Source organism: Carcharodon carcharias, chromosome 6 (genome assembly GCF_017639515.1).
Source record: "Carcharodon carcharias isolate sCarCar2 chromosome 6, sCarCar2.pri, whole genome shotgun sequence".
NCBI classification, from domain to species: Eukaryota; Metazoa; Chordata; class Chondrichthyes; order Lamniformes; family Lamnidae; genus Carcharodon; species Carcharodon carcharias.
The window spans coordinates 106,008,850-106,035,876 of record NC_054472.1 but is presented as its reverse complement, the minus strand read 5'-3'; the positions used below and the strand labels follow the sequence as shown (position 1 = coordinate 106,035,876).

At 40.4% G+C, this 27,027-nt stretch overlaps 1 protein-coding gene across 1 annotated transcript in view; it reads right to left on the bottom strand.

Moving 5' to 3' along the window:
* Positions 1-16,331, bottom strand: part of st18 (ST18 C2H2C-type zinc finger transcription factor) — an 83,042-nt gene extending 66,711 nt beyond the window's left edge. Inside the window, exons 1-3 of the mRNA XM_041189771.1 lie at positions 15,919-16,331; positions 12,502-12,636; positions 2,628-2,718 (exon numbers count right to left, since the gene is read on the bottom strand). Of these exons, the coding sequence (XP_041045705.1) occupies positions 2,628-2,718; positions 12,502-12,636; positions 15,919-16,267 (575 nt within the window). The 5' untranslated portion in view covers positions 16,268-16,331. The remainder of the gene's footprint in view (positions 1-2,627; positions 2,719-12,501; positions 12,637-15,918) is intronic.
* Positions 16,332-27,027: the final 10,696 nt, after the last annotated feature.

The window sequence follows — 27,027 nt, the reverse complement described above, 5'->3', positions numbered from 1 at the left end:
CATGCATACCTGCACACTGCCCCCATGCCCGTTCACACCTGCACAGCCGCCAACCCCACTGCACTCCAGTGCTGTCCTTCCCACCCTCTGGCTCCATAAACCACCTCACCCGTTCCACGACCTCTGCAGCATTGCTCTTTCCCCCACCAACCCAGCCTCTGCCGCCCCCTTCTAGGCCTCCACACCCATCCCACTTCTTCATTTCTCTCCTCCCTGTCTAATCCACCCCCCAGCAATGACCATCATCACCCAACAGTACCTCATGCAGACGACCACCTGCAGCGTGAAGATCCACATCCTGGAAGCTCCTACAGTGTGAAGATCCATGTGGTTGATGCTCCACCCACCCATTGCTGCATGTAGTGTTCCAGGGTCCATGGTCGCTCCATCTTCCATCCTCCACAGGCTGCCCCAGGCCTTCTTCCAGGTGAGTCCCGACATGTCCACACCATGTTGGTCCGGATGTGTTCCAGACTGGTGTGATATCTTGCTGGTTCTGTTGATAATTGGACAGGGGGGATTGTTCCAGTTGGGGCTTCACCTGTATCTCGTTGACAGGATGCAAAATTTCTACACACTGGCCTCTGGCGGGAATTGCGACTGTCATTTCATGCTGGCGGCAAACTGATTTTTCAGCTCCCGCCACAATTTTCCCCCCACATGCCATTACACCCGCCACGGTTAGGAGTGGAAAATCCCAGCCGTTGTGCTGAAATCATTATGGACTTTCTAATGCTGATCTCAAGTGCAGATGGGATTACTATTTGTAAGACCATAATATTTTTGGCACTCAACCCTATAGCTGGGCACTTGTGATTGATATAGATCAAAAATTCTTAAAGCCAAATAATTTAAGCAGTCTTCGAAAATGACTTCTTCTGTCAGGCATGTGGAGTTGCAGACTCGTGCATGAACAGGCACATAAGCTAATAAACCAACTATGCGATAGAACTAATCTCACACCCATCATCATGTTCCAGAGTCTGCAAACAAAACCAAACAGAAATGTATGCAAGTACAATTTCTGCTGCCTGGCATAGGCTGCACAACTTCTTGATTGTGCTAACCATACTGATATTATAGACATCCAATTTGAATGTTGTGTATCATGATTACTCATCACCAACTGTTTAATCCATGTTCTCATGTAAGGGGTCTTGCCAAAGGCACTTGCCCACTGTGAGGCTGTCTCCCTCTCCAGGGTGCTGAAAAACACATTCGTTTAGGCTGGAGTCCTCTCACAATTTGCTCCTTTTAACGCAAGTTCTTCTCACAGCTTCGTCCTGGACTTCTCATATTGGCAAAGGGAACCCCTTCTGTTGTACATCTAAATGCTCATAGCCTTGAATCAAAATTGTTTGGACATAGATCCAATATGACATAAGCCTAACCTGCGCTAGAACTTTTTCTGAGAATGAAGAAAGCCAAAAGCTTCCTGTTCAGTGGTTTTTGCCTGATCAGCAAGCTGTAGGAGTGCAGGAGCCAAATTTACAGGTGAATAGAAAATGTAATAAATCAATCACTGACTAGTTAATAATAAAATACAAAGGAGGTGTGAAAGTATTTCTAGTATCTGAACAATGATGCTAAATTAGTCACCAAGATTAACTTGTATTGTTAAAGGAGATAAAATAGCCTCTTGGCAGACAAGACAAATAAAAACAGTGTAAGTGCTGTATTTACAGGGTTTCCACAGCTTGTATAAACTGGACGAGCTGGAGACCCTCCATGGAAGTTCATCCTATTGGACAGGAATGCTGTGATAACAGCAGGGAAATTTGGGTAGCGCAACTTACTTATGCTTCCAATCCCAACTTTAATTTTCTTTCTGTAGTCCCTTCTGGGACCACCTCTGGTTATACCCTCTCCCACCCCACCCAGCACCGCCCCCCCCCCCCCCCACCCCTCCCCACCCACCCCCTCACCCCCCCCACCCCCCCACCCCTCTCACCAAAAGGTAGCATGTAAATAATGGTGACAGGTGAGCCACAGGTTCTTGACCCATTTCTATCTCCTCTATTGTTTTTAGTTCTAGGGCTCTCACTAGAAGCCTGCCATGAATAAGTAAAGCCCCAACCCAGTTTGTGGCATCTTAGCATGTATGGCCAAATAGCCAAAGCCAGCTTTTAATTACCCCAACATGCTTTCTTTCATGAAGATATGATGCCCAATCTGGAGAACACTCAAAGCATTTACCAGCAAATGTAGCATCTTATATGAGATACATGTAATTGCTCTCACATCACGAGAATGACTGACAAGAAGCGGAGATTACAAATTTTTATGAAGAATCTAACTCAAAAGTTAGTTGTTGGTTAGATTCACTATAAATCTCCTCTTACACTGCCCTGACAACAAGCTTAAGAAGCCTTACAAAAATATACCAATTATCAATTTTCTTTATGACCATTTCGGAAAACTGTAAAGTTGGTAGCAGTATAATTCTGTGTCGTTATCTGGATTGTGACTGCTGAAACCCACTTAGGACTCTTAGTCAAAAAAGACAACTTTTAATCATACCCCTCTCAAATGGGTTGAACTCTGGAATGAAAGAACTGCTCTAACCCATTAGTTTAGCTATTCTCTTGATTGTCTGACATTCTCACTATAAATTATTTACAGCTTACCTTCGGTGTGAATTGCGGTTGCTATTCACATGCCCTCTTCCTGTGCAGCCTGGGGTTGGACACCTGAGCACATTCTCATGCATAGCAAGGACTGAATATAGGAAAAGATGCAACAAAACATGTCTCAGTAATGATGCTGGTTCATTTCACTGTTTTTCTTGAGTGCATAATCTGTCTATATATATACATACACGATCCATTCATCTTCATACTTCATGTGTGCTCTGCCCGCAGGCAGGTCCTTGGCTTATTGTCTGCTGATGTATAATCCTGAACCATTTTCTTGGCAGTTTTTGCCAGTGGTGCTTTGCCATTGCCTTCTGCTCTCAGGGACAAGGTGAGGAGGCAGGTCCCAAGTATATCTCAGCCAAAATGGGAATTGAACCTACGCTGTTAGCATTATTCTGAACCCCATGCTAGCCATCTAAGCTAACTGGCCCCCACACAAACCCTAATGCATGTAAATAAGAAATTTACATTGGATATATTATGCATAAGAAAATCTGCTTAATGCAGGAAGGCAAAGATTCAAATGGAGACATTGCATTCTGCTATATGATAGCAATTTCATGCAAAAATATTATTCAATTTTCTCCCTACTGTCCTGAAAATGCTGACAGTGGATGGTTGGCTGTTGCATTGTTCCATGCCCATTTACAGTCCTGTGATAATCTGCCCAACAAACCATTCTCCATATATATGTCTTAACAATGGGTGTTAGCCAGCTAGTCCACTGTACTCACCAGACATGCACAAATTATAGGACAATGTCACAGAGTTTCCCCAAAGGCAGCTGTAAGAAGGACCAGAGATTTGGGAAATTTAGATCCTGATGGTTACTGGGAACATATAAGAACTTGAATACTTTAATGAAAGGGAAAAGTGTTTTTCTTGCTTGGGAGGCTCCACAGTTCCTGCCTCGTCTACTCCAACTCTGGTGACTAATCTGCATTCTCCACTAACCTATTAACAACACTATGGGAAAGTTACAACATGTCTCATAAATATAATACTATTCTCTACCACTGTTGAAATAAAATTCATAGTAACCCAGTAAAGATGCTGATTTTCAAATACAGGTGCACACTGACCAGGGAGTAAGCTAACCAATTGCACCATTCACCTGGTAGCACTAGAGAAATGCCTGAACAATTTTCATGGTCAGGCCTCATTCGCATGTGCTCTGAGAACTATCGGTGTTCAATAAGCATTGACTGGGAAAATCTGACTGATTCTTCAATGAGCCGTGGTGCAAGTAATTGGTAAATGCTGTTGATGTGGCATACATTGACTTCCAGAAGGCATTTGATAAAGTGTCCTAAACAGACTTGTGAGCAAAGTTATAGTTCAGGAGATAAAAAGGACAGTAGGAATATGGATACAAAATTGTCTGAGTGACTGGAAATAGAGAATAGTGGTTAATTAGTATTTTTTGGACTGGAGGAAGATTTGTAGTGAAGTTCCCCAGGGGTCAGTGTTGTTTCCTTGCCCATGTTTGACCTGATGCAATGAGACTTCATGGCAGCCGGAGTCAATGTTGTACCATTATGCACAACTAGGGATGGTGATAGTGGCGTCTGGGACATGATCTGCAAGATATGATTCCCTGAGTATAACTCTGTCAGGCTATTGCTTGACTAGCCTGTGAGACAGCTCTCTCAATTTTGGGAGATGTTAGTGAGGAGAACTTTTTTGGGACCCCTGCTCTTCCTGATATATTAATGACCTAGAACTTGGTATTTAGGGCACAATTTCAAATCTTGTGGATGATACAAAACTTGGAAGTATTGTTAACTGTGAGGAGGATAATGTAGAACTTCAAAAGGACACGGACAGATTGGTGGAATGGGTGGACAAGCTGCAGAGAAGTGTGAAGTGATTTATTTTGGGAGGAAGAATGTGGAGAGACAATATAAAATAAAGGGTACAATTCTAAAGGGGGTACAAGAGCAGAAGGACCTGAGTGTACATGTCCATAAACCATTTAAGGTGGCAGGACAGGTTGAGAGAGTGGTTAATAAAGCATACAGCATTCTAGGTTTTATTAATAGGGGCATAGAATATAAAAGCAAGGAAGTTATATTAAACCTGTATAAAACACTGGTTTGGCTTTAACAGGAGCATTGCATGCAGTTCTAGGCACCACACTTTAGGAAAGATATGGAGGTATTAGAGAGACTGCAATAAGGTTTCATGAGAATGGTCCCTGAGATGAGGAACTTCAGTTATGTTGATAGATTGGAGAATTGGCACCATTTTCCTCGGAGAAGAGATCTAATTGAAGTATTCAAAATCATGCAGGGTCTAGACAGAATAGATAGGGAAAAACTGTTTCCATTGGTAGAAGGCTTGAGAACAAGAGGATACAGATTTAAGATAATTGGCAAAAGAAGCAAGGCAAACATGAGGGTAAACCTTTCCATATTGCGAGTGGTTAGGATCTGGAATGCCTAAGATTGTGGTGGAGACAGATTCAACTGAGGCATTCAAGATGGAATTGGATTGAAAATGAAGAATGTGCAGAATCATAGGGAAAAACTAGGTAAATTACTCCTATGATGAGCCAGTTCAGACACAAAGGGCTGAATGGCCTGTTTCTGTGTTGTAACAATTCTGTGATTCTGTAATTGTATGAGGGAGTGCGGTCATCGGAGAAATGCAATCCCAGAGGTAGGTGGGAAAAAGAGACCAGCAGCAGATGAAAAGACACTTGTGAGCCAGGAGCAACATTTATAATCACCCTAATATAAAAGAGCCATAGCTGTCTCCTGATGTTTTCAGTTTTAACAACCACTGTTAGGTTGCTTAGCACTCAGTTGCATTGGAAAGAGCATGCACTTTGACAAGAAGAATACGAAAATTAGATTGGGATCTTATATATGGCATAGGACCCTGATTTAATAAGTCCCCCATCTGTGAGTAGATAGCTGCCAGAAAAATTAGCCACTATTTATATTCCAGTGAGACTGCTTGAAACAACAGAACTGGCACTATTTGGGAGAATGTTACAAATGAGACCTGATCCACAAGAGGGACATAAACTGCAAAGTCATTAAATTTTTTTTAAATTATTACCCCAATTTTACACTCCCAATTTTATGATCCATTGACTTCAATGAGGAGAGAAAATGAAGCATGGCCACAGTCAAAGGAGATGCCATTTGTGACTATGTTTAGGGCTGCTTCCAGGCAGGGAGAGAAACCTGACTGGAGGTTTTCAAACATGAGGTTACATGAAAGATGGACAAGTAATTGAGAGGCGACAGCACAATCAAGAACTTTGAAGAAAGTTGAGGTTGGAGATGTTACAATGGCAACATGGTAGAAAATGGGCTAGTTGAAGGGAGAAGGATGATGGCACTTTTATAAGGGAGGTTAACAATGCTTGACAAGATGTGACAATTTGTAATATCTGCTAGCATGGGGGAAAGGAAGGGAAGGTGGGTAGTCAGCAGTTTAGTGGGAATGAGGTTCAGATATGCATCTCAGGGAACAGATGAACTTGCACAGAGCATGGAGAAGGTATCGAGAGAAATCAAAAAAGACATGAGTTCAGGTCTAGGACGTGGAAGAATCTTGACGAGATTTTTCTTGTTAAGCAAAGGGAAACGGGAGGGCTTGCAGTGGTAGCAGAATGAATGGTCTCAGTTTAGGGACAAAGAAATGCATGAGCTCTTCAAAATTCTTGTTGGAGATGGAAGACATAATGGAGAAGTCTTTAAAGGCTCAGTTGGTAAAAGAGTTAGATTTGCTCTTCTGGAGAATACCATAGTGGTAGACAGTTTTGGCAAAGGAAAGTACAGACAATGGGGCTTTATGAATTCAGCCATTTCTGTTTATGAATATCTAAACAATTTTGTGTCTAATACCCTTAAATCTACTCCTCTTGGACTGGGAGTGAAGGTGGGGAATATGCCAGGGGAATGACCAGGATTGGAGAGAGTAAATGTTTTTTTGGGGATATGGCAAAGATGAAAGAATGGTTGTGCAGGTCAATGACTGCAGAAATTTCATGGAAAATGGAGGGCAAAAAGCTAGGAATTTGGCACTTTGAAATTGCAGCTCTAAATGACATTGTTGAGAGTTTCTTTCTGGAGTGGATGTAAAAGGAAGTAGAATTGGAAGAAGATAAGGGGATGTGGCTGGTGAAGTGTTGTAGAACGTAAGAAACAGGAGCTTGGGTTGGCCATTTGGCCCTTCGAGCCTACTCTGCATTCACTAAGATCATGGTTGACCTTCTACGTCAATGCCACCTTCCTGCACTCAGCCCATAACCCTTAATCCCCTTTGTCCCCAAAAATCTATCAGTCTCTTTCTTGGATATACTCAATAACTAAACATCCACAACTCTCTGGGTTAGAGATTTCCAAAGGTTTAAACTCCTTGTGTGCAGAAATGACTGCTCATCTCAGTCCTAAATGGCTAACCCATTGTTTTGAGGTTATGACCCCTCGTACTAGACTCACCCATCAAGGGAGCCATCTTCTCAGCATCTACCCTGTGAAGAACTTAAGAATGTTATATGTTACAATGAGATCACTTCTTATTTTTCTAAACTCCAGGCCCTGTCTACTAAATCTCTCCTCATAAGACAATCCCCTCATTCCAAATATCAGTCTAGTGAACTTTTATTACATTCCCTTTAAGTGAACCACCTCCTTTCTTAATTAAGGAGACCAAAACTGTACATAGTACTCCAGGTTTGGTTTCACCAAGGTCCTACATAATTGCAGTAATACTTCTTAACTCTTATAGAGAGTTATAGGTTAGGATTTTCCGGTCTTGACACTGGTGGTCATCATTGCAGGCAGGATGGGAAAATTTGGACAGAGTTGCAGAGATCCTGCCCGTGACGATGCCCGCCAGTGTCGGAGCTGGTAAACCCCATCCATAGGATCATTATGATACAGAATGAGGCCATTCGGCCCATCAAATCCATGCTGGTCCCCTGTGAGCAATCCAGTCAGCCCCATTGCCCCACTCTGTCCCTGGAGCACTGTAAGTTTATTTCTCTCAAATGTCCATCTAATTCTCTTTTGAAATCATTCAACATTTCATTCTCACCACCCTCATAGGCAGTGCATTCCAGATTATTACCACTTGCTGTATATAAAAGGTTCTTCCTCATGTCCCCCTGCACCTCTTGCTAAAATCCTAAATCTGTGTCCCCTTGTCCTTATACGAATCAATTAATGGAAACAGCTTTTCTAAACCTGTCATAATCTTGGTTATCTCTATCAAGTAGTGGTATTGTCGCTGGACTAGTAATCCAGAGACCCAGGTTAATGCTCTGGGAGCCCGGGCTCGAATTCCACCATGACAGATGGTGGAAATTAAGTTCAATAAAAAAAATCTGGAATTAAAAATCTAATGATGACCAGAAACGATTGTCGATTGTTGTAAAAGCCCATCTGGTTCACTATTGTCCTTTAGGGAAGGAAATCTGCTGTCCTTACCTGGTCTGGCCTACATGTGAGTCCAGACCCACAGCAATGTAGTTGACTCTTAAATGCCCTCTGAACTAGGGCAACTAGGGATGGGTAAGAAATACTGGCCTGACCAGCGACACTCACATCCCATGAATGAATAAAAAAAAAATCCAATCTAACCTTGTAGCTAAAATACCTCATCTCTGGAACCATTCTTGTAAATCTCTTCTGCACCCTTTCAAGGGTCCTCACATACTATGTAGTGTGGTGACGAGAACTGGATGCAGTGCTCTAGTTGTGGCCTAACCAGAGCTTTATACAGGTTCAGCATTATTTCCCTGCTTTTGTATTCAATGTCTTTATAAATCCATGCTGGCTCTCCTTAACCAACTCAAACCTCTCTAAGAGCCTGTTTATTTTTTCCCCTGATTATTGTTTCTAAAACCTTATCCCCCACATATATTAAATTGACCGGCCTGCAATTACTAGGAATGTACTTCAATCCCTTTGTTATAAAGGATAACTTAACATTTGCCTTCCAATTGATAAAATTTGCTTGTTGCACCTACACGTTAACTTTCTGTGAGTGTACAAGGACACTCAGGTCCCTCTGAATACCAACATTCAAACATACAGCATTCATTGTTGCTCCTTATACACCCAACTACTTAGAACTTCAAAAAACAGATTTGTCAAATACGATTTCCTTTTCATAAATCTGTGCTGAGTCTGCCCAAGCCAAACAGGTCTGATTATTTCAGGGCGATGGGTGGGGGAGAGGTTGGCGGTGTGGTGTTGAGGGGCAACTGTCAGTATTCGGCATTGTAACCCCTTTGATTGGGCTGCAGTCTACAGCCTAAAGTGTAAAGCTGCAGTCTGTCTCCCAGGGTCCCAATGCAGGCTGGGCTGTGCCCCCTCTCCGAGAGCCAGCAATCACTGAAATCAGCAAGAGCTTCAACCTTCCCCTCCCACATCGCTATTAGAACCCCCTTAAAAAGTTACATGTTGTCCAATCAGGCACAGCTAGGTTTTTAACAGTGATGTAATTCAGAAAATTTGATGAACTTGCCCTGAAAAAAATTTAATAATCCTGACATGCTGTTAAATGATTAATTAGTAGATTTTTAAAACTGACTATTTTGAATGATAATTTTGTTTAAAAAAGGCTTTCTTTAGGGCCCACCCACCAAAAAGGTAAAAGGATTGGATAATGATTTTAAAGGAAAGGCAGGAAGGATGAAACATGCTGAGGTGCTTGATGGAGAAGCAGTTACCACAGGAACAAGGGATGGAGACAAAGGCATTATTTGGAGATAAGTGGCACACTGCCATTGTGGTTTGGACAAGAAAGGTGATGGAAAGTATATCCAGGTGGGGAAGAGTTAGAAAAGAGCAAGACGTTTCCATCCATGAGCCAAATTTCAGTTAAAGTCCGAAAGTCAATGCAGCCATCCATAATAAGGATGGATGACAAGGGCTTTGTTCACAAGTGACATCTTTTGGTTATCTGCTCCTATCACTGCTTGCTTGTCCCTACAACCATGGGCAGATCTCTACCTACCAGGCCAGCAGTGAGGCGGTGGTGGTTTTTCAACGGCTGCAGGGCTAGGGCTTGCTTGGGGAAAGGGGAGAAGTGGCCTCAGGCAAGGGAAGAGGCTGCAGGGTGAGGGAATTACTGGGGAAGGCAGGTATCCAGGGTGTGTGTGGACACATGTTGATCTGTGCAAGTGGCTTCAAGAGGGTGGGGGCTGAGGAGACAGCCTCCGGGGGGATGAGGCCAGATGGACATGTGAGGCTGTGTGTGTAAGAATGGGCGATGATGTCCCTTGAGCTGGCAGTGAGTGAGATGCCAGTGAATGTGTGCGGGGCTTGTGAGTGTATGAGTTTAGAGTGATGGGATGATTACCTTACCCTGGCTACATGGATGAGATCATTCATCCTCTTTCTGCACTGGATGGCAAACCTCTTCTATGCAACATTGGCACTGACCACCTTTGCCACAACTTTCCATGCCGGAGTGGTGACACTGATTGGCCTCCCAAGCCAGAGAGAGGGTAGAGGACATCATGCGGGCTCCACAAGGTGTCCCAGGGATGTGTCACTGAATCAGGGTTGCAGTCTGCTTGCCTTTTGGGGCCATGTCTTCTGTGCAACAGTCCTGGGCTGGAAGCACTGAGAGTTGTACGCAACGCTGCAGTTTAAATATGACGCCTAGCATGACAAAGTGGTGAGATGATGGCAAATCAGAGACCGCCTGCCAGCAAAATGGTCTGTTTCCTGGGATTGCATGATTAGTGGGGCGGGATTGAGACGATACAGCGTGAAAACCGGCCAGCGGGTAAAATGTCCCTTTTCCCGCCCGCTACCACGCTTACTGCAAATCTGGGATGATTCCGCCCAGTGAGTTTGGCTAGTGAATAGCTAAGTTATACAGACCAGAAAGGCCCCGGGTTCCTAGGCCTGTGCTAGGTTAGTTGATCTCTTCCAGGGTAATGGTATAATTGGCTTCAGCTTCCCTAAATTTGGGAGGTGAAAATCAGTCAGTCCTTTTAGATAGAAGTTCATTTTTAACATTTATTTCAGTCATATGTTGTTTGAATAGATGTGTTACTGTAAAATTAATATTGACTTCAGCATTGCAGTTTATGATTTTAAAATCTGGGGCCGTATTTACCAACTCTCTACAATGGTACAATTAACAGTGATATGGGGAAAGGGCAAGGGAGTGAAACTAACTGGGTATCTCTTCTATAGATACTGCACAGGCACAATGAGCAGAATTGGTCTTCTTCTATGGTATATTCTTTGATTGTAATGAAAAAGGTTTTCTTTAAGCGTAACATCTATTTCTTTTACAAAAGAAAAATATTACGGATGCTGGAAATCTGAAAAAAAACCAAAAAAATGCTGGAAAAGCTCAGTCAGGTCTGGAGAGAAACAGAGTTTGCAGAAACTCTGGGTTTTCCGGTCCTATGACAGGAATCGCCATGGGCGGGGCCAGAAAATTTAGAGAACAGCCACAAGTCCATTGACTTTGGGTAGGAACTTCTCCCCCTGCCTGAAAATCCCACCCTTTGTTTCTCTCCACAGATACTGCCTGACCCCCTGAGTGTTTCCAGCAGTTTTTGTTGTTTATCTATTTTTCTTATAACTTTTCTTTCAATTTGGAGTTTTTCTGTTCATTCAGGTGTTCTTGCTTACTACTTTTTCAGTGTCTCTTTAACATTGATGACCAGGGCAGGTGGGAGAGATTCTAATAAGACTAAGGTTGCAGGATTAGAGGGTTAGGCTATCTTAAATCTGTCATTGTGTTATCTGCAAATATTTCTAGTATCTTTGCCACCTCAATGAAACAGACACTACAGCGTATTATTGCTGCCATTGTGGCTTCATAACACTTGTTGCTGTATTGCTGCAGAAAACACATGCTGTCGAAGCTTTTCATCTTCAGGACATTCACAAGAATACCAGATGTAAAGGGAACAGCAATTTATCCTTCATAAGAAGAGAGTCCTGATTCGTTGGCAAATGGACTCAGATTGCTGGAGATGATGCTATGGAGAATGCACCAGCTAACTGATGACTGACAGTTAACTGACAAGTTTTGTTTATATTCCAACCACTTGCCAACTGATCAGCACTCTCTTCTCATGATGTATAAATTATTGTTCCCTTTACAACTGGCATTCTTATGAATGTCCTGATGAGTGCAAGATGAAATGCTTCAACGACATGTGTCTTTTTGCAGCAATCCTCAAGTTTTGTACTACCAAACAACTACTTGCTGCTATCCTTATTGTTACCACAATAACATTCAATATTGGCTCGAAACTCTGTTCATTATTATAAACATATATAAACAGTTAGGACAGCTTAAATCTAATCAACTATCAATTTGCTGTTTCATAATAACTTCAGGAAGAATGACTGACATTGTCTACTGTGCCTTTGAAATGAGCTATCACTCAGTTCTATGCCAAAATTTGAGTTGCAGATTTAGGAACTGAGCTTTCTTCCTCTTTTATTAACCATGTGCTGACTTTGGAACGATACAGTAACAGGGTGGAGCCATGAGCTATAATCATATCAATACACTAAATTTGCCAAGCAGAACATTTGGTCTATTTAAACCCCATATGTTCAACTAAAGTGTAGCCAGTTCTCAGATGAGACTCCTTCATTCCTTTAATTTAAATATTGTGCTTACGTTTTTTTATTATAACTACAGAGATTTTGAATGCTTGTAATAACCCAGCTGCACAATACAAAAAAAAGCTTTTTGAATGTTAGTTTATAATGTATATATATAGATTATACATAGAAATATATATATGTATATAAATTTATATATATACTTAATTATATTAAGTTTATAATTATATACTGCATGTGGGTGTAAAGTTTGGTTTAAGGTTGAAAAGTATGTTGCACTGCTGACTACTCACTGTCTGGTGGCACTCTCATTTTGTGAGGACAGCCTGAAAAACTCCGGTGGTGAGGATATAACCCAGTAATATGACCACTGCCATCACAGCCTGGAGTTGGACACTTCGATTCTTTTCTGTCAGATCTAATAGAATCTGTAAAAATCAGCAGAGCATTAGCAGTGACATAACTAACAGAAATACATCCATCTGGTCAGCCCCTTCTTATGTCAATAATCCTGAACATGTAACTGTTGCTTTGGGGATGAGAATATTAAACAGTCAAACCACGCAGGTATAAGGATAAAGCCAAGTGCTAGTAAATATCCCTTAATTAAACATTATGTGATCGTGTTTCTACTTTGGCTGTGATCAGCAATCCAGGTACAAATTGCACTTGAAATTGTGCTAATTTTTTAATTTGACTTTATGGTCCAAGTTTCTGTTCATATCAATTGCATAATCACAAACATAAAATCATCCATGAACTAGCACAATCAGACAATGCTTTAGGACACAACTGGTTTCTTTATTTCCAATGAAAAAGTTTGCTTGATATATTTCACAGTGATTACCAGATTCAAGTGTTGTTACAGCTAGAAATGGGTTGGTTTCAAAAGTTAATCTAATAAATTTCTAGTCCACCACTTTGAAAAGTCAGATTTTAAATAACTGAAAATAACTTTAAAAAACTACAGATAAACATTTAACAGAGAGCCATTTACTAGTTTTGTTGTACACAAGTCTATAAGGGTAATGTAATGCAGCCTTTGGATTCAATCCCACAATGGTGCAAGTTTTTGAAGCTTCAATGTACTCCATGACAGAATGACAAGATACTGGTTTGCATCCACCATTCCCCTTATATTGTGCCGATTTCAATTTGCACTATTTTAGGGATAACAAAGTGGATAGAAGCTATTACATAAATGGAGGGAGAATAGATTGATGGATCAACCACTCCAGGTGCTCTTGTACATCTTCTTGAGTGGCATTAATGGAGAGCTGAAAACACATGTACTGACATGTATTTGTAGCCCTCAGAGAAAGAAACAGAAGAAACACAAGTTTGGAAGAAATAATTTACATTGACAAAAGAAAATGATAGCACCTGCTTCTCTATAACTTCTTAGTGCTAGACTCAAATATAAATGTGACTTCTGCAAAACCTAGAATTCAACTCTCCATCTGCAAGAGGAAGTGTATGGCAACCTGTGGCTCATCTTGCAGTGACTGATGGATTCATTGTAATGTACATGGGATTTCTCCATAGTATTTACACTTGTTGACCCTTACATATTTTTTGTAAATGTTTCTTACTACAAAACTAATTTATTTGTCAATGCTTTAGCATATTCCCTAGTTAATGACACAAGAATCTTATCAAGGAAGACAACTTGTCTCTATTCATTACATATTGTGCAGTAGATTTTCCGTTTCTCTAGAGTACATGCTCATGTTTTGCCTAGGTTTTCCTGAAAGATCGAGAAATCCCCACAGAAACTGTAGCCATCCATTTTTTTTTTATATATATCTATTCATTAATTTAACTCACTGGTCCTTATGCCTTTTAAAAATCCAAGTATTGAATATTAGAGCATTAACACAGACTCTCAGAAATGAACAAGAATACAGGTTCCATCGACATTCCATTGAATTTTCCATTTGAACTCTACTAAGTGCAGAGGTGTCTATCAATGCATTTAAGAGAAAGCTAGACAAGTGAAGAAGGTACATAAAAGAAAAAGGATAGGGTTAGATTAAGAAGAGTGGAGGCTTGTGTGAAGTGCAAACACTAGTATAAACCAGTTAGGACGAATGTTCTGTTTCAGTGCTGTAAATTCTATATAATTCCCTGTCTAGCTAAGGCTGTGATTTCTCCTTTCAATGAGTGAAGGAAATTCCTGAACAATCCCGCATAAATGATGCAGTAACTGTCAGTAAGAATGAATTATGTGCTGGGCTTTATAAGACCCTGCAACTGAGATAGTAATAATTGAATTTCGCTGAAAAGAGAGACGTATTGCTAAAGCTTTTCATTTTGCACTCATCAGGATAAATGCAAGAATGCCAAATTTCACAACAATTTATACTACGGGAGAAAAGGGCGGTATTTTCCACAAGCAGGATGCTGCTGTCAGTCCAAAAGGACATTCTGTCTACCACACAATTGAGTAATGTTGTATATGAATTTCAGTACTGGTACAATGCCTGGTATATAGGCCAGTGATTGGTTGACTGAATCAAACAGCATGTTCCTTCAGTTGTTTGTAATAAGCAGAGTACAGACTGGATTCAACCAGCCCACACTTGCAAAATCCAAAACAAAATGTTTACTGTTAGATGTAATCCAACGATTGGGCAGCACTTGCTGAACAATCTTGAGTATGCTAATAGCTACACTAACAACACATTTAAGATAATCAGTTGGCTAATTTATGCTTGATAGAAGCAATATACATTTCTATGTGGAGACCTATTCTCGGCAAACAGAAGGAATATGTGTAAGCCTTGCATCTTTTCTGAATTATTCAGGAGCTTGGGGAGCCTATGGTTCCTTGTTGCTTTCTCCATGGCAATGCCTTGGTTAATCAGAGTCAACTTGTCAAGCAACCTTTTCTCCTGTAGTATAAATTGATGTGATTGTTTGAAGTTTGGCATTCTTGAGCAGGGTTTTCCAGCCCCTCCCACTGCCTGGATCATCCGGTCCCTCCGAAGGTCAATGGAGTCAAAGTCCCGGCGAGGGTCCCACCATGACAGGGCTGGAAAATCCTGGTCTTTGTGTTTGTCCTGATGAGTGCAAGATGAAGAGCTTCATCAACATGTCTCTCATTTCAGCAATTCTCAAGTTCGGTTCTACTAAGTGACTGATAATAGCAATTGTTGACAAGAAATTAAATATACACAAAAAATCAAGGGGATCAATTTGTGCAGGGTTTTCCCAATTGTTTGCTCTAACTTTGGAAGAAGAGTTGTGGAAACCTTGGGAAGCTGCACTGACATTTGTGTCATTTTTCTGGGCATTCCATCGCTCTTCTGCCCAAATGTTGGTGGATGATCAAGAGAAACCCCACAGAAATTCACCCCCTGGTCTCCATAAGACAGTTCATGTAGTGGGTATTCAATTTCTAACCTGCAGGTTTGAATCATATTCATGACTGACAGTGAAACTCACCTGGTATGACTGAACAAGTTTCATCAATTGTCTGTTACTAAATGGAACACTACATGGCAGTGAAGCATATGTCTGAGGGAAAAATATATTGTAAGACCAATCTCACACACATGTTATCATACAGCAGCACTGACTCAGGACACAAAAAATATGGCCGTGGTAGTTAAAAACGACAATATGGATGCAGACAAGCCCAAAAGGAAATTTATTTTAAAGAGTGGATTGAAAAGTGATCCTGCAAAAAAAGAACAAATGCAGTTTACCTCTGCTGGAGTAATTCTTTCTGATGCCAATGTCAATGATTTTGCAATGCTGCTTTTCTGCAGTTAGCTTTTCTAGTAAGATCCTTTCATTTTCCTTGTGTGTTCCCTTTATGATGTATCCCTGCTCTGCCTGCAGAGCAATAGCCTGTTCCAGAAGACTTAGGTTCCCCTTAGTGGTGTCAAAATCTTCTGAACCTTCTGTGGTTGTAGATATCTGAGAAGTGCAGTCATCATCAGTCTTTGGAGACCCCATCTTACTGACAGAAATGTCTGGCTTTGAATTCTGTGCTTCTCTGACATCATTAACTCTGTTCTGGTAGGCAGTCTCTAGTGGGACAATGTCTATCATCTCAATTTCCTTCCCTCTTGCTTCTAAACTGTCCCGAGGTTTACAGCCCAGGTTATAACCTTGGATTGCAAAAGGTTTGAGCTTGCTCATGTTAGAAGGTTTTGATAAATCCTGGGGTTGATCACAGTTATCATAAATATTTTCAGAAACCATTTGATTATTTTCTCCACAGGAATAATGTAGCATCACTTCTTTCTCACAAGCAGGTGTCTTATCTTTAGTGAAAATTACAGATGCATGACTTTCATCAGCATCACTTTCACCCTCCAAAGACTGTACCCCACTGTCATTTAAATTACTTTCAGTGCATCTCTGTATTGCTGCATCTTCAACTATTTTCCCCAGGTCTTGAAGTGATTTAACTACTAGCTCCTGATAGCTGTTAAAATCATCAGTATTATTGTTGGTATCTTTCTCTGGAAGGTCCATTTGAAGATTTTCTTGTGCTGGCTGAGGAAGTGTGCTTTCTAGAAAAAAAGAATATTGTCAGAAAGGTTTTGTTCAATAAAGCACTCTGATATTTTAGATGTCTATATTTTAGATTTGTCATTAATTGATATTAATGTCTATAATGTTATTAGAAATTATTTTTAAATATAGAGTTCTAATGGAGTTTGTGTCTATGTGTGTGTCTGAGTGTGTCTTAACTGGATTAAAGCCAACTCATCTGAGTGTTTTGATGTATAGTAGTTTTGAGATGTTAATTAGTTAAACATAAGGAGTGTAGAAAGTAAAATGTAAATTTGCATCTGTTAAAAGAAACCATTCAAGACTGCAGGTGAAATCTTACACTTAGCTAGAACATGCCAAGGAATGGGTTTAAATTTTTTCAGCTTACTAATAAAATTGGTAGGATGAAAGGACAGTATAGTTAGAAGATGTAAAGTTAAAAGCCTAGTGATACAATGGAACATTTACATTCAAAGAGAAAGGTATGCATAAAGGAGAAAGGGAATTGTGCGTAAGGTAGAGACATTTTAAGATCCGACAAGTGTGAGAAGCCTCCAGCCTGTTAGTCTCAAGCTGCTGTCTGCAAGGACCCAGAGCTGAAAGAAACTCATTTTGAATGCAACTGTCCAGGGTGTGCTTTGCCAGGTGTCTGTTTAAATCTATGGGAAGAATTTTAGGGTCAGCAAGCAGGGGCGGGGCCCACTCTCCAACGCATAAAATGATGTATGGTGACATTGGACGGGCATCCCGACGTCACCATGCATCATTTAGATTTTCAGTTCGGCAGGCGCGCAGCCGAGTCAGCTGTGCGCCGACTGAACTGTCAAAGGCCTATTAAGGCCAGTAAGAAAGTAATTAAAGTAGTGAAGAATGCTGCCCGTCCAACCTTAAGGTTGGCGGACAGGTGAAGAGCCCAGGCAGCCTTCACATTTTTCATGAAACCTCATCCACGGGTGGGATGAGGTTTCATGAAGGGTTTATTAATTAACTAAAAAAATTTTAAACATTTGATAAACATGTCCCAGCTCATGTAATGCTGTCATGAGAGGACATGTCTCAATAATTTTTCCCTGAATTTAATAAAAACTTTCCTTCCAAACTTAATCTCCCTAAGGCAGCTCTGTGCTTCAGGGAGATTTCTGTGCTCTTTCACATGCATGCGCAAAAGAGCGCAGGCCCCAAATCAGGGACTCCCCCGCGCCCGCACAGGGAGCACTCAGCGTTTCCGTGCATGCATCACGCTAGGCGGGTCTTAATTGGCCCACGCGTGTAAAATGACGGTGTGGCCTCGATCGGGGGCACCGATCGGGTTCATGCCTACACCTGCCTGCCCCTGCACAAACCCCCGACAGGGGAAAGTTCTGCCGCATGAGATTTACTGATGCCTTAACGGGGTGTAACTGAGAGTAAGATTAATTAGGGTATTTTTATAGTTATTATGAATGTGTTTACAATCTTTCTTGTATTAATGAATGTTTAATTTAGTTTTATAAAAACCTCTTGAGACTCCGTGGTCTTATTACTACTGAATTCAAAGTCTGCATCTCAAAACAATCAAATTGCAAAAATGGGTTATGACAATTGTTTCAAGTTTCCCTCTGCAGTTTGAACAACTTGGCCTTTACCATCGGTTGTGTCATAATATATTACAAGTTGGGCAGGCGATCCTGGAAGAAATGAGGAAGCTGCTGGGTGCAGAGGCGACCTGGGTGGAAGGCCTGCCTCAGCCTCTGGCACTCCAAAAATAGAAAAGAATAAAACAAAGAACAGTCCTCGAGCCCTCACCTCTCAAACACCTCCCAACCCCCACACACACTCCCCATGCCCCATCCATGTCAACCCATGCCACCTGATGCCCTGTACCCATGCCATGGATCTTTATAGCTCCTATGCCAACTTATGCTCCTGTACCCACTGCCACTTGGCCCTCATTCCTCTATGCCAACCTATGCTCATGTACCCACCTCCATGACCCTCATTTCTTGCATGTCAATCTATGCCCTTCAGAGCAGACCATAGAGATAAGATAAAACAAAGTTCTATCTATTGTAGACTTCACTATACTGAAAAAAACTCTCATGCATAAAAACCCTTTTACTACATTTATATTTCTTAAATTCCATAATGCCTTATAACAATAAACATTTCATTCAAGTTCACAATCCCTTATAACATAAGCATTGGAATTCAAAGTCCAATTTCAAAGAATCTACGTCCATTTGTATCTGTCAATGAAACTACGAAATGGCAGACACACTACTGTGATAATGGATGGTTTTGAAATCAGTCATATAGTGCTAATCCAGTAATGGAAACCCTCAGGCTTATGTCAACCGACAGAGTGAAATAGCAAGCAATGATTATTTTTTAACTCTGCAGACAATTTTTTTCAAAGATTTAAAGGGCAGGACTTTTAAATGCCCTGACAGCTTGACAGCTCCCTTCGACAGGTGCTTTTGACACTTCCTCTTGGCACTTTTGATAGGTCCTCTTGACACTTGCTTTTGACAGTTCTGACAATTGATTTTGACAGGTCTGTTGACAGTTCCAGTGAGTTTGACAGTTAATAGATTTATGCACTTTTATGCACATTCATGCCTACTTTTAACTCTTTCAAAGGGCACCTTACCTTCTTCATAGATGTCCCGGGATCAAACCCAAAGGGATATTTTACTTCTCCAAAGGGGTACCACAGCTTTCCAAACAAATCCACAAAGTTCAGACCTGTTCTTACCAGGTTTATTCTGCACACTTCAGGTTTCACACTCCTGGGCTACCAGAAGCTGACTTCTGTGGAGGCAGCTGATGAGTTAAATGGCCAGCTGCCTCCAGGACTTATGATTTTTGGCTGTTCTGCCATTTTCACTATGACGGAGAGGTTCTCCATCACGGTGATAATCTGGCCTAGGTTTTATCTTCAGATGCAGTGAAGTTAGAGGGCTCAGAACATTTGGGGTAGAATGTGCAGGTATAGTTCAGTCCCCATTTTGAAATGGTACTTTTTATCCTTATTCATATCATATTTTTATTTGTTATTGTTTAAAATACAATAGCAAAGGCTATGGTGATTTGAGAAGCAGAGTTGGTTGGATCATAGGACAACTGCAAGAAGTGAAAATGAAAATGAAATATTTTAGCACCTCCTCTGGTGGGGGACTGTGTAGTAGAGCATTGTAACTCTATGTAGGCAGTTTCTGTTCTAAATGTGCACATAGGAGTTCCTAATGGAAAAAAAAATCTTTTCACAAGTGTCACAAAAACATGGTAATAGAATGAGAGATTTTGTAGACAGGAAATGCACACAGATATACCATATTTAATATATAGATCAAAAAAGGAAAGCAAATTGGACTGTGTGGATAGCTCATTCAGAAAACTAGCACAGATATGAAGAGCCAAATAGCTCCCTTCTGTGCTGAAAAATTATAAGACACTTATACTATTATTACAGCTAATTAATATCAAATTAGCATTATAGCTAACAAAGGTGAGTACAAGATACTTTTTATGGCTTATCATTTTTTGCCATAGATTGTATTAAAATATGTAGGTGAATAATGGATTAATAGTATATCATCACACATTTTATGTGTTGTGATGCATACATGAGATTTAGCAAGTAACCAATATTGTTTCACTGTCAAAAAAATAATACAAAGGTTTGAACAATAATAGTAGGCAAGAGAAAATGTGGCTGTAATTCTTAGTGAAATTAGAAAACACTGTACAAATGTAACTTAGTATATATAAATGAAAAAAAAACAGAATTGCATTTGATTATGCATGATTCATGGAATTGTTTTCCAATCTACTACATTGGCCACATCTGCACATTTCTAATGGAAGAATTTTACCTAGTAAAAGCACTAGAAAGCAACAATTACTACTGTTGCTAAGTTACACAGCTCTGATGTATCCCCATTACCCACAGAGTACTGGAATTGGTGAAAATGCCTGTTTACATAACAATGTCTTTTTTTATTACCCTACTGAAAAACACCATTAAAAAGGGAAGACATCATTTGAATATTGTTAGGTTATTCATTGATTAGCTTATTTAGACTTGCAATATATTTAAATAACTTACTTCTAAAATAGCTGTTGGACTGCAATATAATATGAGATAGCTTTGCTGTAATACCTAACAAGTGTCTGTTGTTTTCCGCTTCCTCTATTTGTGTTAAAATCTCGTCAGAACCTTTACCCTCTTTGCTTTCTTCTTCACAGTCTTTGCTAGGAGTGTAGTGACGGGGTTTCATCAGCAGGGATTTTCTCTTGTTTACCGATGCTCCAAATTTCTGTTCCTGCATCTTTCTCTTTTTTGCCACAGAACAATTGTGTGAACTTTAAAGGGAAAGGAAATGAACAATTAAATATATTTTCGTTTGTAAAGATAACAAGGTATACAAATAAGATGATGTTTGAATAATACTGCAACACCTTACTGGTTTGTCAGAACAGAGAGAATCTCCTGCCTATGTGGGTTAGCTAAGTGACAACAGAGGCATATTAAATGGGAGCTACTTGGCAGTGAGAATTATCAGTAGGCCAATGTTGATGGTGCAAAGGGAAACAGTTGCATGTAACCACCTTGTTTAATTCTGTTAGGTCTTATTGTTCTTCATTGCATGTAATTGTGTGTGAATGCTAAAATATATACATACATTTTCATGAATACCATGTTGCACTTATGAGACATTATGGTGTGTGGTATTTATTCACCTTGCAAGAGAAGCTTTGATATAATTACACATTTTGAAGATGGATTGGGATGAAGTGTTTTGGCTACCTTCTCAGCCAATCAAAATCCCCCTTGGTAAATGTAATCTTATGGTTAAAAATGAACATTGTTTTAAGATTTGCCTCTTTAGATTTCATTTATAATTCATAAGGATATATAAATTACCCCTTCCAGTTTATATGTCACATGTGAATTAATATTATCAAATAGCACTATTGGAAACTATTTTAGTTAATCTGTAGAATGCTGAAGAGTATTGCTTTATGATAATTTTACTCAATTTATATACAGAGCAAATAATATTCTGGCTTTAAACTCAGATTGAAGCTGAAATATAGAGACATATTAAAAGAATTGGCTCAGAATTTATAAAGACTGGAACATGTGAATATGCTAACACTAAAAACTCATACACTGAATTGGTATAAAGCAAGGATCAGCAAATCATTCTATGCAAAAAAATCTTATTTCTTGCTGTTTCATTTTCTCAGTATTTGACTACATAAATGGTTGTTGAAATCTGTGGGGAGTTTTGACAACATCTTCTGAAATTTTGGGAGAGAAATTTGTTCGTGTGGTGCAGCTTCTAACGCAATGTACTATTACTAAGTGCTGCTCTGCAGACTACATCGATTCACCGGGGACAGGCAATGCCACAGGACTCTACCTGCATGTTTTGCAGCATTCTTCAATGATATCAGTGAGGAACACTGTGCAGGCCGTGTAGTTAGCAGCGCACCGCATTACCTGCCCCAGGGAATCAATGTAAATCTGCATAAGAACATAAGAAATAGGAGCAGGAGTAGATAATATGGCCAAAGAGCTGCTCTGCCATTCAATATGATCAAATCAAATCTTGGGCTTCAATTTCACTTTCCTGCCTGCTTCCCATATCCCTGATTCCCTGAGAGACCAAAAGATTGTCTATCTCAGCCTTAAATATATTCAATGATGGACCATCCACAACCCTCTGTGGTAGAGAATTTCAAAGATTCACAATGCTTTGAGTGAAGAAATTTCTCCACATCTCAGTCCTAAGCGATCAGCCTTTTATCCTGAAACTGTGTCCCTTATTCTAGATTCCCCAGCCAGAGGAAACAACCTCCCAAAACTCCCTGTCAAACCCCTTCATAATCTTGAATATTTCAATGAGATCATCTCTCATTCTTCTAAACTCCAGAGAATACAGGGCTGATTTACTCAGCCTCTCACCATAGGACAGCCTCCTCAATCCAGGGACCAATCAAATGAACTTTTAGCTGTACTTTTAGGTATATCCTCCCTCAAATATGGAGAGCCAAACTGCACCGTATTCTAGGTGTGAGCTCACCAAAACCCTGTACAATGATAGCAAGACTTCCTTATTCTTGTACTCCAATCCCCTTGCAATAAAGGACAATATGCCGTTTGCCTTCTTAATTGCTTGCTGTACCTGAAAGCTAACATTTTGTGTTTCTTGTATGAGTACACCCAAGTCTCTCTGCTTAATGCCACTAGGAGTGGTGTTATGTAAAAGAACTTCTCTCCTTTTATTTTTACTGAAAACTGTGGGAGCTTCCTTTTATTTGTTCTTGGGATGTTGGCATCGCTGACATCACCAGTGCAGACACAATAGGCCAAATGGCCACCTTCTACACTGTAACAATTCTGTGATTCTGTGACAAGGCCAGCATTTGTTGCTCATCCCTAATTGGCCTTGAGAAAGTGGTGGTGAGCTGCTTTCTTGAACTGCTGTAAGCTACCTGGTGTAGGTATACACAAAGTGCTGTTAGGGAGTTCCAGGCTTGACTCAGCGACAGTGAAGAATGGCGATAAATAACTGTTCTTTGCACTTGCAGCTCCAGGTCCATTAATGTTTCATGTGTGTGACATGCTGATTTTGATTTGGGAATTAGGGGAGTTTGTGCTCTTGTGGGCCCCTCTGATTAACCTCATTCGGTACAGCTACATTGACACATGCACAGGTGGCCCTGGTGTTGTTGAGTTGGAGATACCAAGAGATGGTGAGGGCAGGCAAAATAGTCTTATAGATCAAATTACAGATTGCTGGTTAAATATTCGCATTATTAGACGTCTTGCATCTCCCTGAGTATCCTGTGAATGGACTTGTGCAGCTGGCAGGTGTGGCTCCTCATCATCATCAGACTCATCCTGAGACTCCTCATTAGAGGATGGAGCTCACTCCATTAGATCCTCCTCTGCCAGAGCATCCCCTCTGATGAAGCAGCTGAAAATGTTTGTGCTGAGGACACTACCCTGAGGAACTCCTGCAGTGATGTCCTGGAGCTGAGATGACTGATCTCCAACAACCACGACCATCTTCCTTTATGCTAGGTCTGACTCCGATCAGTGGAGAGTTTTCCCTCGATTCCTATTGATTCCAGTTTCGCTAGGGCTCCTTTATGCCACACTTGGTCAAATGCGGCCTGATGTCAAGGGCAGTCACTGTCACATACACAGGAATTAATTCAAACAAGTTGAAAACATTTAATTCATCCTGGAACTGAGTTCCAGAATGTAGCATCTGACTACTATTTTGTAAATAGCAGCTGATATTTTGTACAATGCAGTATATGGGTATCATATACTGCATATGATAATAACAGGGACTGCTTTAGGGCCTGCGCTGCCCCACAGGCTGAGTGATAGGGAGAGGTCAATAACTTTTGCATAAATGAACGCCCTGCTGAAAATTGGAATAGAAAGACAGCTAGCAGAAAGGAAGGTGACATGGAAGTGAAAACCACCTCTCTTGGGTGAATTTCCTCTCCTTGATAAATTTAACAAAAATATTAGTATGAGCACAACATGGATATCTTCATTGTCAAACACCTCAGCAAAACTATGGATCTATTTTCAAATATGATGATGACAATTTATGTGAGGTAGTTGAGGGCTCCCAGTACCTATATAACCATCACCATCTTTAGAGTCACTATTGTAACAAGGAAAGGCAGAACAGCAGAAAAATAACTGAAATAACATTTTTGTTTAGGACCTTCCTATTTAGATGGTTTCAGTTTTGATTTTTATTACCTTAATTTAAAGGGAGATACTTGTGTTGTCCTATAAATAACCATTAAAATCCATATTGCCTGTGTTATTTTGTGGTTTTATTTCTAAGAACTCTTGTTACAAATCAACGTTTGCTCTCACTTACTGCATTTCTGTATTGTTATTTTTAACTTTATCTTTAGGTTCAGCCAGAATGCACAATTATCACCAGAACTCACTTTTATGTTAAAAACAGAATACTGTGGATGTTGGAGATCTGAAATAAAAACAGAAAATGCTGGAAAAACTCAGCAGGTCTGGCAACATCTGTGGAGAAAGAAACAGAGTTAACATTTTGAGTCCATATGACTTCATTTTCTGTTTTTATTTCACTTTTATACACATTATTTCTAACAGACACAATTAAGGCTAAAGCTATACACATAGGACAAAGGAAAATGACATGATGGTGTCTGCAAGAACTCCTCTGAGCCAGAATACACTCATGAGAAATTTTAAATCATCAGTTCTACTCTAACTGGATCAAGAGCCAATGCTTTATCTCCCTAGTAAATTCATTCAAATGCACCCAACAGAAATAGCGTGGACATGTTAGGGTAGATTTCCTTTGTCCTGCTCCCAAATAACTCCGCCCAAAAATCAGTGCATAACAGAGGCACAATGAGCAGCCAAACTTCCTCTATGCACCTCACTGAATTTGGAGAGGTTGTTGCAATTTAAATTATATGCAAATTGATGTGCAATCGCTCTACACACAGATTTTCTCCCATCATGTTTGATGCAGGTCTTGGACAGTGGTTTGCACTTTCTCAGCTGTCATTTAGTTTTTTGGGGGCATAAAGTGACAAGTATTATGAAGAAAGAACATTAATTTTTGCTTTTTTGAATAAAAATTGGCTTTGCTGCATCAGAGCTCACTGCTGACTACTGTTAGGCTCATTTATTGAGTGATAGAAGGTGTTTTGTGACACCTCTCTTTTGCAAAATGGCTCATTTCAAGGCAGGTAAGGGGAAACAACCAAAAAATGTCAGCCAACTTATAAAAAGAACTTGCTTCCCCCTGTCCTAAGCCAGAGACCAGATTGCCCTGCCACAAATTAATGTTCCTCACTTCACTCACCAAGCAACTATTTCATTCCACAATGAGTGATGTGTCATAATAAAACCAGCACAATTCTCCGACTGCTACACCATCATTCTTCACACCCACCCTAGTTTTCCTTTGCCTATTTCTGATCACTGTGGTGGTACATTTTAAGCAATGTCCTCAAGATAAACTGCCTGCTGCCCACATTCCTGCTTGGGTTACTCCTAGCTGGCACAGAAGCACACGTACAATCACAAGGAATGGCACGTTTAATTAAACTACCGTACCACTGATATGAAAATTTCTGCTGCTTGGCCAAAATGAGTCTCAACACTCCCCAATATTTGTCAGCAGCCGAGAATTCTAAAATTCATTGTTCTATACCCTATCAAGTGGGCTCAATGCTCCAAGAACCATTTTTCTTTCCTGTGGGACATCCAAAGGAACAGCTCTTTTAAGTGTCAGCTGCTTTTTAAGTTCAGGGAGTATTTATAACTGATGTTGTGTGCCTGCTTCAAGATTACTTATATTATACCCAATAGGAGATGGCTCTGTTTTCTTCCCCAATGGCAAGTGTATCCTGGATTCTCTAACCACATGGAATAAGGAGGTACTGGTGATGGATCGATAAAACATCAGCACGCATTGGCCAAATGCAAATACAGGTAGCTTCCTGTAAATCCTGCAAACTTTAGCAGGTCAGTACTGGAGGCCACCTGTCAGCACAAACCTGGTTTAATGTTTAAAGAAAAAAAAACTTGCATTTATGTAGCACCTTTCATGACCACTGGATGTCTCAAAAAGGCATTACAGCTAGTAAAGTCATTGTTATAATGTAAGAAGTGTTGCAATTAATTTGCGCTCAGCAAATTCCCACAATAAGCCATGCGATAATGACCAGGTTTTCTGTTTTTGTGATGTATGTTGATTGAGGGATAATTGTTGGCCAGGGCATCATGGATAACTCTCCTGCTCTCTGAAATAGCATCATGAGATTTTTACATCCACCCAAGCGAGCAGAAGGGGCTTCAGCTTAACATCTGATAAAAAAACGGCACTTCCAACAGCGGAGCATTCTCTCAGTATGATCATAGGATCATAGCTCATGGACTTTCAGAGCTCCTCCTTCAGGTACCATACCTAACAGGGTGTTGGGGACCATAGACTTCCATTGGATTGGTCCAGGATTCTGCTTGGCAAGTATTACAGTGGTTTGCCATTGCATCTTGCAGTATGGCTGACCAGGAAACTCTCCCACTCTTAACGCCTGTCGTCAGCGTATTGGAAGTATTTACAGACTGATAATCAACCTATTTCACCACGTTATGATGCACCTTCCATGGCCATCAAGTCCTGATGTATCACTTGAACCCGGAACTTCTGGCCCAGACGTAGGGATGCTACGCTGCATCACAAGATCTCCTAGTATGTTCATTATGATCAAAAAAACAAAAAATATCATTGAAT